The following is a 13,298-nucleotide window of genomic DNA, read 5'->3' as shown; positions in this document are numbered from 1 at the left end:
ATAAAAAAAAGTAATGCCTTGATCTATATAAACACATACATACAAAATCATATATATATATATATAAAATATATGTGTGTGTGTGTGTGTGTATATGTATGTATGTATAAAAGTCACATTCACTTCACATTCACACATAGAGTGCAAATTGAACACTCTCTCTCATTTCGCCTCAGGAACATCCCAGGCCACGGTATGAGACCATCCTTCTTCAGAAGAGACAGAGGAAGCAGAAAAAAAAGAAAAATAAGAAAAAGAATGAGGTAGGAAAGATTAAAACCTTCCATCATTTAAATTCCAAGGACTACAGTACTAATGGAAAGTGGAAAGGTATTATACAGTAGTCCTCATTCAGTTATTTCTTCACACACAGCAGACACAGCAAATTATTACACTTGTTTGAATAACATCAGGTTTTAGAATACTCCATAGATTCCCATAATGTCTCATGGCATAATTATAAGCAAATACAAGTGTTACCAGTTGATCATGAATCTCCTCAAACTGGTTCAGTCTTCACTGCTGGAATCAGATGATTCCTGATGTTCCAGATGGATCCTGATAGTGTGATTTCTAATGTGTGCGGCAGACTTCAGAGTGATAATCTAATGACTGGGAATGATCTAGATTTCTTTTGTAAATTGGGTCAATCACATTGAGTCCTGTTGGCCCACATGCACTTTGCTGTGGTGACAGATGGCTTCCTGCCACAGTCAGAGTGAGATAGGACTAATTCACATGACACAGGTTCAGTGCCACGCTATCCCAAAACCTGACCTGGGGACAAAAGTAGGAAACTTGAAGGATCTTGCAGGTGTTCTTTATTAGTTGCAGGGAACATGTTAACATAATGAATGCCATCTGCTGGTTGAGTTATAAGAAAAAGGAAAAGCATCATTTCTCCCACAAGGAATTTCAAATGGTTGATCATATACGGTTATACCAGGGCCACTCACAATTCTCTCATCCAGTTTGCTTTGCATTTCGTTACCTGTCACCATCATGGGATATACAGGTTGTTGAGTAAAAAGCTTGGACTGTCAGACATCAGACTTTTTGAAATAGTCATTTACATTACAAGACAAATCAAAAAATGAAGTGTGGGCTGTGATGTGGACTATACAAAAACCCTGAGGTTGGAATTCACCTGCCTTTACACTGGCCTTTAACTCTCTATTTGCTTCAACAGGCTGCTGCATTATAGTGATAAATGTAGTGATAGCATAGTTCATGATTTGATAATTAATACAATAATACAACTATATTCATAATAAATGAGATAAAGACAGGGGAAGGTCTATTTACAGTGAACAGAATGATTACATATATGTCTTTGTGCATTTATGAATGAATGTGGCATGTGTGTGTGTGTATGTGTGTATATGTATGTATGTATGTGTGTAATCTGTCCCTTTGTCTTGCAGCCAGAGAAGCAGGAGGACGGGACAGTGACAGGGAAGGACAGATGGAGACAAAAACTACTGTCTGCCATGACTGCAGGAATACCGGTAACCCCTCCTCTCCTCTCCTCTCCTCTCCTTCTCCTCTCCTTCTCCTCTTTTTTTCTACTTCCTTCTCCCTTTGTCCTCCCTACCCTTCTGCTCTTTCTCTTCCTTTTCCTCCTTCTCCTCACCTTCCTTTCCCTTTCCTCTCCTCTCTTTTCCTCTCCTGCAGGCTGCTGTCTATCTGTTCTTCTCTTCCTGTCCCATCCTCTGGCTGCTACAGTCTCAGCTCCTCAGGTATTTGTTTCTTTGCATGTTTTATGTTAATCTAGACACTGTATGGTCACAGCAACAAAGAAGTGTTAGTAATCTTTACAATTCTCTGTCTGGAATTACAAGTCTGAGCAAATTTTCCTAGTTGAGGTTGACTGAATGATCACAAAACTGCCCATATCCTCTGTCCTGTACAAGCCTGTGTGAACTTGTATGTAGGTAATACTGCAGCATATTTATTGTTAAATTGTCATTTCAAATGGTTGATCACTGTTTTGTACTGTAATTAGGTTTAAAATAATGCACCTTCCCATAACACTTCATTATTCTAGTCTACTCAAGCTATTGGTAGGCCATGGAAAGTTTATATACAGTATATATTCATGGAGCTTGTTTAGTTTAGAAATTTAGTTTAGCAAAAATGATATGTATACAGTACCTGTTAGAGGTAAGGAAACAGAATGTACCCTCCTTCAGCAGAACGGAAGACAAACTTGTTATTTTAGACAAATTCAACAGAGACAACAGAAACAGAGGCAGTTTGTCTCCAACTCCATCAGGCAGAGTGTTTTTGTTCAAAGCAGAAGGAAAAGGTCAGAAAGTGAGCTAGAAAAGTCTGAACTTTTTCCAGTCACCAAGTCAGGCCTCATTTTTTAAGCTCCACTGGTTGTTAATGTAATGACATGTTTCAGAAGGACTTGATGGACAGACCTGAAGACACACAGCTGATGCTAATGAGGGATTATCAGTCTCTGTGGTTCCCTTTCCTGGATAGTGTGTGTGTGTGTGTGTGTGTGTCTGTGTGTCTGTGTGTCTGTCTGTCTGTCTGTCTGTCTGTGTGTCTGTGTGTGTGTGTGTGTGTGTGACACATACAAGAAAATAAAAACTTACACACATACTCACACTTACATGCACTAGTCTCACACTGACCAAAGAGAGTGAGAACACATGAATTAATAGTATATGTTTTTCTTATTATAAACAAAATCCCAAGAAAAGATTATAACTAAAGTCTGATATACCTCATCCATCTGCGTCATAGAGCTCCACTGTTAAACTATTAAAAACACATCAGTGAGCCACTCTGTTACACAGGGTGACATTGTTGCTTCAGTCACACATACACCATCCAGCCACTTACTTGTTACTAAAGGCCTATTAATCCAGGGCTGAAAATAGTCCTCAACTAAAGCACCTTACTCTTGCTTGAGTAAGTTTTCTAAAATTACAGTGCCTTGTTAATTAAGCTCATTAATTTCAGGAAATCACTGAGTCTTTTTTATTAATGAAACAATATATTAGGCACAGCTATTACTGGTAAAATGATTTGTTGTCGGTCTTGAGGATTAAATTTTCACCAATTCTTACAGCTGCACCAGGCCTCAAAAAAGGAAGGAGGCCTTACCTGAACCCAGTGAGCTTGACTGGCTTCTTTCATTCGCTCCACTCATCCCCTGAAGTGTTGCTCACTCTCACAACATGGTTGGGCAGGCCTGGTCCTCTTATTGTGTTGTTAACTATGCACTGGGCTTTACAGTTGCTTCAGGTCAAATAGATGCCGACAGAAACTAAGACAAAATATTTAAGGAATGAGGGTTATCATTTAGTGTCCACTGTGGTTTCAGTGAAAGAAATAGCAGCAGCACACAATTTCCCTCTCTTCTTCTACTCTCTCTCTCCCCTCAGCATCTGCTGTCTGACAGCCTCATATTAGATGAGTCAATGACAAATGACAACCTGTGACTGTGGCAATGATCTGTTTTTATAGAGTTGTGTCTTCAGATGGGAGAAACTGACTTCAAGTGCCACAGACAGGGCAGGGATGTGTGATGGTATTATACTAATAAATTGTTGGTTTTGGTCTTTTCATTTGATTTGTTTACAATGAGAATAATGTAATATAGACACCAGTCTTATCTTTAACCATTGTTCAAGTCAAAGAAGTGACCATTATAACAAATGGTTATACAGTTAGATTTAGCAATGTTAATTGAAATTTTAGTTATAGATTGACATAACAGCGGAAAGTTGAGGTGGAGGAAACTCTGACAGCAGACAGTGTTGTCATGAATGTGATCAGCAGAGTAAACAGTGGTAATGTCGTGTTGTAATGTCCATACTGTACACCTGCATGAATATGATTGGACATTACTGGCCACACAGCTGTCAATGAGCCAATCATTGTAAAGCACAGTGCTCGCTCGTGGTGGGAATTGTTAGGTCTCTCTTTGTAAATATTATAATATAAAGAGTACAGTGTCTCGAGATGATGTCTGTTGTGATTTGGCGCTATATAAATTAAAATTGACTTGACGTGACATATTGCTTACTCATTGTGGGCACTTTGATTCATCAAACACTGTAATAACATTAATAATGACTTGTTATGCTTTGCTGACTCACTGCTAGCGCCTGTTGGAACATCTAAATGGAACAGAACCATCATTAATTAATGTCATTAGTTACATGTGTCTTCAACTCAGTATGTCTATGAAAAAAATCTTTTAATACAGTAACTGCATTTCTGCGCCTGCTGCTCTGGCAACATTTTTCCTATAACTGCTTTCAAAACAACTGTCTGTGGAAGGAAATTAAAAAAGACAAAGAGTGTTAGACATCAAAAGACACAAAAGGAAAAAGACAAAGAAAGAGACACACAAATAAACACAGAGACTTGGAAAAGTAAAGGGATGGAGAGAAGCAGAGGGAGGGTGGTTGAGTGGGAGTGATGCATGCTGGGCAGGAAGCCAGGGGTAAGATTAGTGACCGTCACTATGGCGACACAGAACTCTCTCTCTCTTTCTGACACACACACACACACACACACACACACACACACACTTGAACCATTTGATTTGTTACCTGAGACAGTGAAATGTACTGCAGGATCAAATCTAGAGATTATATTACTTTGTAAATACTGAGTGTACAAACCAAACCTCATTCATTTGGTAATTTGGTTCGGTGAAAATGTCTTGAACAATACAGTTTTTCTGGTTTATTTATTGACTAAGGCCATGTCTGATCCTCAGTGACAAACATTTCTTAAATTAGGACCTGTCAGTACTAATAACATGAGACACATTCACATTTAAACATCAACCACAGGAAATCCTGTGCAAGCTCTCATACGGAGTCTTTTCCAGGATTTTACAGATGCAGTATTTGATGTATAATTGCTCTTTCTCAAATTCCATTTATATGGTCCTGATAAAGATGGCATTAAGACAGGAGCTGATCTCATACCACTCCCCATGGAAGAGACACTCACGAGTTTGAACTGAGATTCCTGACACTCATCAGTCTGTCTCTTTTTGAATCTCTGACAGGTGTAGTTGTACAACAGTCATTTTCATATCTATGCCACATATTGCATAGAGGGATGGTAGGAGGTAGTGTTAATGTTATTTTTTGTTCAGTTGTGAGCATTTTTGGACACAGCCTTTTTGTGATTGCATGTGTGTGCCAAGTTGTCATCGTATGTGAGAATTGGGGAATTACTAACAGGAGGCTTGCTTAACTGCATATCATCTCCTTAGCACAGACTCACAACACACGCGCACACACACACACACACACACACACACACACACACACACACACACACACACACACACACACACACACACACACACTACACGTACACGTACACGTACATGTATGTATGTATGTATTTACGTATGTATTAGGATATGGTGTATGTGTATTAATTGTGCTGTTGAACAACTATATCTTCTGAGGGTGGAAGTAGGTTTGAATGTTGAATATATGTCTTATTTATTTGTTCTTTTAATGGACATAAATGTTTTACGTAGGGATGAAACAATTAATTGGTTAATCGATTCGTTGAAAACAATAAGTGACAACATTGTTGTATTAGTCATTTTTTAAGCAAAAACAGTGAAACAACTGCTACACATTCCCTGGTTCTAGTTTCTCAGATGAGAGGATTTGACACTGTAAACTAAACATCAGACAAAGTCATACTCCACAAAACTGTGTATACTACTAGGACAACCAAGGTTTAGATACAAGGAGAAAAGTATAGTGAGAGGTGGAGAGAGGGAGGAGGATGGAAGAGAAAGCGAGTGGCAGAGAAGTAAAGATTGTGAGTGACTCTGTCACGAGATGAACACTTTGTTGGGCTTTCCTCAACGGAGGTTACAAGCCAAATATAACACCTGACCCATTTACTACTTCTCCACTCTCTGACGGCTGTCCCCACCAGCCATATCCCTCTTAAACATGCACACACACACACTCACACTTCCACTCTGAAGGTCTTTTTGTCCTTGAGTAAGTCCATCCCTCGGGCTTGTCAGCTTGTATCCATGTACGTGTAAAGGCCACTTTGTGGTCTGCTTGACATACATTTTGTCATCTGCTCGAGTCTGCGAGGGTCCACGTAGACCTATATTTGGGTCAAACCCAAAATTTGTGACAGTCACACAAACTTTTTCATGCTGTTGAGCCAAATACAACAAAAAAGGAGCTCATCTTCTTGTATCATGTCAACATTTCTGCATATGCATATGATTGTAGTATGTATAGAAATGTGTGCGGTCCATGTGCAAGTCCACAGGTCCCCATGTCCTCATCAGTCCTATAGTATGATCAAGGCTTAAGCTAACCCAATGGCCAATGGTGAGCCCACTGAATTCAAGCAGACTCTGGTGGAAGATGCAAGAGTTGTGCAGTCTCAGAGAGATCCACCAGAGGTCAAAGGGAAGGAGAGTTTGTGTGTGAGGAACCTCTCTACTGGTTGCTGCAAGGCTACTGAAGGCCAGCCCCCCAGAGTCCAGCAGACCCTTCCACTTGGGATTCATCTGGAGGCCCAATTGAAGGTGGACACACCTATGAGGAGAAAGAAAGAAAGCTTGTGGTCCAAGAGAAGATGGATGCCAGTCCTTCCAGACACTCCATGAAAAGACTACTAGAGTCACGCAATAGTTGCTGCCACTCTAGTGTTGTGGAGGGCCAGAGAAAGCTTTAGGCCCAACCAAAATGTTTGTGCAAAAGGAAATGGGATGCTGTTAGTCCAGCCAGTCTCAGAGGGTAAAGTGTTATATCACTTCCCTATATTGATGATTCACTGTAGGCGTTAAGATTCTAGAAATTCAAACAACTTTACATCTTTATGCAAAAGAACAAACAACCATTCCCCAGACAGAGTGAGAAGAGTGCACCAAAATGGAATATGGTATGCTTTCATAATCGAGTTTGCTTTTGATTTTCAAGTTGGCTGTTACTCAGAAATTTTGTCCTTTTGAATATTTGCTTTTTTAAAATTAGTGAATGCTCCTTATACAGTCATTTATGAAACAAGTGTTCAAACAACTGTACAAAATGAACAACTCACATCGCTCAGAGGTTCTTAACAAGGAAAGCAATATGGATGATATTTCAGAGGATGGATAAACCCATAGAAGATGAGGTTCCTCACGCAGAAACTCTTCTTCCATTTGGCCCCTGGTAGATTTCTAGCATCTAGCATCTTCCTCCACAGTCTGCTTTACAGTGGGCTCGCCATCAATGCCATTGGGGTATCTTAAGCCTTAAGGATTGATGTGATATTTAAGTAAAGGAATTAAAAGTCACATGTTGATATTCCATTAATTAATGTGCCTGCCTCTACTAGAATTGCTATGTCTTGCTCATTTACAGTTTGTTGTCCACATTTTAAAGACACTTCTTTTATTTGAAATGTCCCTTTTTTAAATTTGAAGATATGCAGAAAATGAACACACTAAAGTTAAAACCACCCACACAAGACCAGGAGGCTCTTATTGATTTAAAGATATATCAAAGTGAAAGGTGCAGTAATCAGCATGCATAAGCCTGTGTGGTTTGTTATTGTGGATAAATGTATTGTCCAAACAGACCACATTTCACTTATACATACACATATACAATATATTAATAACTATATCGGTCATAATAGATTTAGGAAGCGTGTTTCCATGGTAAAAACAATGTAAGCGCTAAGGTCCATTCACAACTTTTTTTTTATTCAGTGAATATAGCTGACTTAGGTGTCATATGCGATATAGATGTGCACTTTTGATCAGGTTAAAGTTGTGAAAACTAGTAAGAAGATGATGTACACACACATAGATTTCATTCTCTTTGTAATATGCATTCATTCCGTAATAGGTTTAGTAGTAATAAAAGGTTAGAGTTTGAAGAGGTGTAGTTGGAGGCACAGTGAATTATGTGTGCATGTGTATCAGTGGAAAGGTGAGTTGGAGGCATACAGGGGAATACAGCTACAACACGGATGATGTGAGATGTACTGTTGGTTTTCTTCACTATTTTTGCGCTCAGATACCAAGCTTAGACACAGAGTTATATGGACTCAAGCAGCATATTTATTGGATAGTTTTGCTAACTATTTACACTCAAACTCAAATCATGTTCAATTTTCAATGTTCATGAGTTGAAACTCATATTGGTGTTGCAAATAGTATTATTACAGGAACTTAACATAGTATAAACATATCTTGTACAGCAGTGTTGTGGCCATAAACATAAAACATAGTTTACAAAAATATAAAACAGGATTTTCATTAATTACATAATTATATGGAAAGAATCAACGACCACAAAAAAAGATTAAGGAGACAATATAATATATATATTTATATGAGATGAGCAGTAGCAGATAAGCAGTATAGTATGATAATAACAATATAAATATAATCTTCAAATATAATTCAATGAAATAATATAATTTGATAAATATATTACACAAAATAGGTACATAAAATGGACAGATGAAAACAGATAACACACATGATCACAATATTTCCTTATATACCAGCTAATAAACAAGAATACGCTGTTATACGTTTTATTTACTTTATTCAAAATGTTGAATTTTAACAAAACCGCTCTAAAGTAAGGGGCAGCATGTTGAATTAAGCTAAGGTTGTGTATACTCTATATCTGTGATAATAGAGACTTGTTTTACAGGTTGCATGGCACCAGCATATTCACTAGATGGTGCTGTTGTCTTGCTAATTAGCATACTGAAGTGCTTACAATGCACAGACTGTCTATCACTCAGAGTCAAAGTGTAAGTGTGCGTGCGCGTGCGTGTGGAATTCCTCTCTGCCTCTGCCTGAGCCTGCCCATGTAAGTATATGTGTGTATGTGCCTATAATCACTAATGCCTGGGTGAAGGGGGTCACATTCCTGAGTATGGGGATGCTGCATTTGTCTTTGCAGAGATCAAACCATATTTAACCACAGACAGGCCAGTCAAACAGCTTTTCGTTTTTGACGCAAGTGGGTCAGATTCTCCCACTGGACTTCAGGGCAGAGAGCCATGTCATACACAGTAGTTTGAGTGATTATAAGGGGAGAGTCAGCAAGGTGGAGGACAGTGTTTTTTCTTCCTCATCGCTTATGTTTTACCTGGTGTTTCTGACACCAGACCATACAGCTTGGACTGGACTTCACTGACATTGTGTTGTGTTGATCTTTACTTTAAACTCTCATGTTCTTGGGCCCTTATTAGATGTACCTGTAGCTCAGTTTTCCCGCCTGTCCAAAACCATGAAGAACAGAGTGGAGTCACTGTTCTCAAACCTACATCAGTTTCACCTTTTTCATTTTCACATAAAATGCCCACACTAATCCACTTTTTCTGTGGTAGTCTCCAGTAGCAGTGTTGGCATTTTTTCATTCCAATACTAAATCAAGTTTTACAAACATTTGCCCATGTTAGTGCCTGGGAAAACTGGGGTTCGTCTGGGTATCTGAGATTCTGTCTAATTAAATAATGTGTTCAAAGCTGGTCTCCAGATTTAGGAAGCAGACTGTCAAATGGGCTATTGTGCTCCTTTATTTCTCTCTGTTGAGGCATTGTAATGTTTCCTGTGGAGGCAGCGACATACAGATGTCAAGAGTACTACTGCTGCTTCAACTCTCCATTGACCTTTTACAAACCATGTGAAAGGCGGGAAGGGAACTGTGACGATGCTTTCAACATCAGGACACTGAGATTAGTTTTTATGAATGCAGCTGCCTTTTTTCTTCTCTTTTTGGATGTCTTTGTAGGAGACTCTGTGTTCTGCACCTCAGATTTCTCAAAACAGTTGATGAAGCATTGTCCATTGTATCAGTGACTGCCAACTTCTCCTCTCTTTTCCTCCCCTGTTCCCCCCACCTTCCTCCTGTCAGACTGCCATTGACAAGCTGACCTGGAAAGACCGTCTTCCTGGATACTTCATCAATGTTTCCTCTATCCTCTTTATGGTAAGTACTGTACATAAAATCAAGTTAAGGTTCTACTAGGATCACATTCTTCTCAGTATAAAGACCAAAGAACTTTAAATAGAAAAATAAACATGTATGTGACAGAGCTAATGTACATGTATGGTGACCTACATCGATGTCTTCCTTGAAATATTCATTTTAGCCGCTGCACTGTGACCATCACACAAATATGGTGGAGCAATGACTAATTTATTTTCCTTCTTTTATCTTCCTTTGATCGCAGTTTGGGCTGACGTTCTCAGCAGTGTTTGGGGTCATTGTCTACCGCATCACAGTGTCAGCCCTGATGGCGATGAGTCCCGACCCGGAGACCAAGTCCAATGTTAGGGTGACGGTGACGGCCACTGCAGTCATCATTAACTTAGTGGTTATTCTGATTCTTGATGAAATCTACGGAGCTGTGGCAGTGTGGCTGACTGAGCTAGGTACAGAAACACAAACAGTCATTTTCTCTGGTGCAAATAACAAACAGTGTTAACACAAGCATCACTGGCTAACCTCTGAGTCATGATCACTGATTTATTAAAGACATAGTTCGACATTAGTGAAAAAACTCTAAAATACTACTCTACTATCTGTGTATGAAATATGAATCTAGAGGCAGGAAGCGGGTAGCTTAGCTCAGGGCAAAAACTGGAAACACGAGGAAACTGTTATCCTGACTCTATACTGTGATATACTGTGTTAATGAGTCAAATGTAGAGGTCCTAGTTGGTGGTTATTTCCAAACCTTTGAGCAGAGCCGGGTTAGTTGTGTCCCCTGCTTTTAGTCTTTGAGCTAAGCTAAACGTGTACTGAATGTACTTAATATTTACTGGACAGATATGAGAGTTGAGAGCTCAGGTTCAGGTTCAGGTTCAAGGTAGATGAATGTAAATGTAAGGTAAATGTCCAACTGAGTTTTGCCTGATTCTGATTATTACTCATTACTAATGGGAATCAGAGGAATCAAACTCACTCACTTGTGTTTTTCATATCCATGACATATTTCCAAAATGTTATGGGAAAAACACTGCTTCTGAGATGTATAAACAAGATCAGCATTTTTACATCATGTAATCATCCTTCATCTGTGAGTGTGAGAGAAAAAGAGTCTTTGCCTCTTGGTGGACAGTCTGATGAAACTTTGATGTTTTCATGCTCCAGCCGTCCCATCAGTCGTCCCAGGAGGTTTCAACCACATTTACATTCATATTCAAAACCTCAGAAGTAGAGGAAAAGAATGGGAAGGAGAAGTGTGAGAAAGAGGGAAAGTGTGTGTGTGCACATGTGTGTGTCTGTGAGTGTGTGTATGTGTGAGTGTGAGAGAGAGAGAGAGAGAGGATATGTGCCAGTATTTTAACCTACTTCCAGCACAGTGATCATGTTATAACTCCTATTCAGAGTGACAGAATCACCACTTTTCTCAGAGCAGACTGAACTGTGGAAAACTTTAAAATCCACCTATATAATACAATGATAACAAACCTAACATACTGTCTATACATTCCACTTCATGTGTCATTTGACATGCTCTATTTCTCTCTAGCCTCCTTGCCAACTCTTTCTTACAGTTTGACTTTATCTATTTTTCAGAGATTCCCAAAACAGAAACTAACTTTGAGGAGCGTCTTATCCTGAAAGCCTTCTTACTTAAGTTCATGAATGCATACGCGCCCATCTTTTATGTGGCTTTCTTCAAGGGACGGTAAGTCCTGCGTCCGCATGTGTAGGAGTGTGTTTGTGTGTTGCCATCCTGTGAAAATCATGTATCTCCAAAATGTCAATTTTTCATGAGCTAAGAAAAACAGAACCTGTTCTCAACTTTGTGACAATGCATTTTTCAGCTAACCCAATGCAATTTTAAGTGGTTCATCATATTCAACTGTTTACATCCATTTTAGGAAAAAATAAACATCACTGCAGAGTGAGTCCAAGTGAAACCTATGAGTCTGTACGGTACATTTGTGTGTTTCTGCAGGTTTGCAGGCCGACCGGGAAATTACGTGTACGTCTTTAATGATTATCGGATGGAAGAGGTTAGTTATCAGTCTTTTTTAACTGAGGTTCTTTTCATTTGGCTGAATGTGCAAAACATTGAGTGATAGTGAATATAATTAGAGATGAAGTGCTTGTGTCTCCCTCAGTGTGCTCCAGGAGGCTGCCTCATCGAGCTGTGCATCCAGCTCAGCATCATCATGCTGGGGAAGCAGCTAATCCAGAACAACATCTTTGAAATCGGCATCCCGTAAGTACACTAGGTACTAAGTACAAAGGTGGAATATCTGTGACACCTATCATACAGACTTACACACAGTCATGCTTGCTCACAGCCACCTTCTACATTCCCTCAACCCCTTTTTTGTAATAACATTCTTCCCATGTCTGTACATCTTGTGTAATAGCTCAGATTTTACATGCAAATCCCAAAGGTCAGAGATCAGCTCTGTTTATAACAACTGTCACACAACATAGGTGCCTTTTGGGCTCAGGCTGCACCATTACTGTTGCTGTGAGCACAGCTTGACCTCCTGACCTGTTAGATGAGTTTCATCAAACGCTTCTCCAGGACGTCCTAAGGGATCAGCGAACCATAGCACATACCATCTTCTCATCTGCTTCACATATCATCCACTTAAAAGCTTTCACACCTGGGAGGCAACCAGTAACACCATAGTCATATGCTGTGGACCAGAATGTCTGTCAGGAGTCAGTGCATTAAAGGTTTTCACAGGTTTAAAAAATGTACCTCACCTTTTAGCTCCTGTCTAAAGATGGCAGATGGACTTGTCCATTTAAAAAACACAAAACAAAACATTTTGAATTGACCTGATGGAAACAGGAAGGGCTCCCTTGTGTTTGTGTGATAACCACATAAATAATGCAGTGAAGCATTTAGCTACTTTTATTAGAATTTGTACAATCAGTACACACATTCACATGCACATCAACATGCATACACAATAATACATACATACATCAATTTGTCCTGACAGGAAGTTGAAGAAGCTGGTGCGTGCGTTGAAGGATAAAGGATCAGCAGAAACAGAGAAGGAGGAGGAGAGGCCTCCACAGCAGTGGAACCTGGACCATGCTCTGGCTGCTTTCGAAGGCCTCACACCCGAATACATGGAGATGAGTGAGTCTGCATGTACACAAACACACACATACATACACACGTCAGGGACAAAAAGCAGCCATTTAATTCAGTTCAATTCAATTCAGTTTTATTTATATAGCGCCATATCACAACAAAAGTCATCTCAAGGCACTTTTCATACAGAGCAGAGAGAGAGAACCGGACTCAGGGTGGGCAGCCATCTA

At 39.5% G+C, this 13,298-nt stretch overlaps 1 protein-coding gene across 6 annotated transcripts in view; it reads left to right on the top strand.

Annotated features, from left to right (window-relative positions):
* The window catches only part of ano2b (anoctamin 2b), a 197,753-nt gene that overhangs the window by 23,364 nt on the left and 161,091 nt on the right, over nucleotides 1–13,298 (top strand). For 5 of the 6 annotated variants that reach the window (XR_007815003.1, XR_007815004.1, XR_007815002.1 and 2 more), the window contains exons 14-21: nucleotides 177–263; nucleotides 1,425–1,508; nucleotides 9,900–9,974; nucleotides 10,219–10,420; nucleotides 11,571–11,682; nucleotides 11,956–12,013; nucleotides 12,122–12,222; nucleotides 12,971–13,113. Coding sequence is in view for 2 of the 6 variants with exons in the window: in XM_018684297.2 (XP_018539813.2) it covers nucleotides 177–263; nucleotides 1,425–1,508; nucleotides 9,900–9,974; nucleotides 10,219–10,420; nucleotides 11,571–11,682; nucleotides 11,956–12,013; nucleotides 12,122–12,222; nucleotides 12,971–13,113 (862 nt within the window). In the remaining 4 variants the exon portion in view is untranslated. The remainder of the gene's footprint in view (nucleotides 1–176; nucleotides 264–1,424; nucleotides 1,509–9,899; nucleotides 9,975–10,218; nucleotides 10,421–11,570; nucleotides 11,683–11,955; nucleotides 12,014–12,121; nucleotides 12,223–12,970; nucleotides 13,114–13,298) is intronic. The other variant, XR_007815005.1, reaches the window with a different exon arrangement.

Source organism: Lates calcarifer, linkage group LG18, assembly GCF_001640805.2.
Source record: "Lates calcarifer isolate ASB-BC8 linkage group LG18, TLL_Latcal_v3, whole genome shotgun sequence".
Lineage (NCBI taxonomy): Eukaryota > Metazoa > Chordata > Actinopteri > Centropomidae > Lates > Lates calcarifer.
The sequence above is the reverse complement of the archived record's forward strand: the minus strand, read 5'-3'. Positions and strand labels throughout refer to the sequence as shown.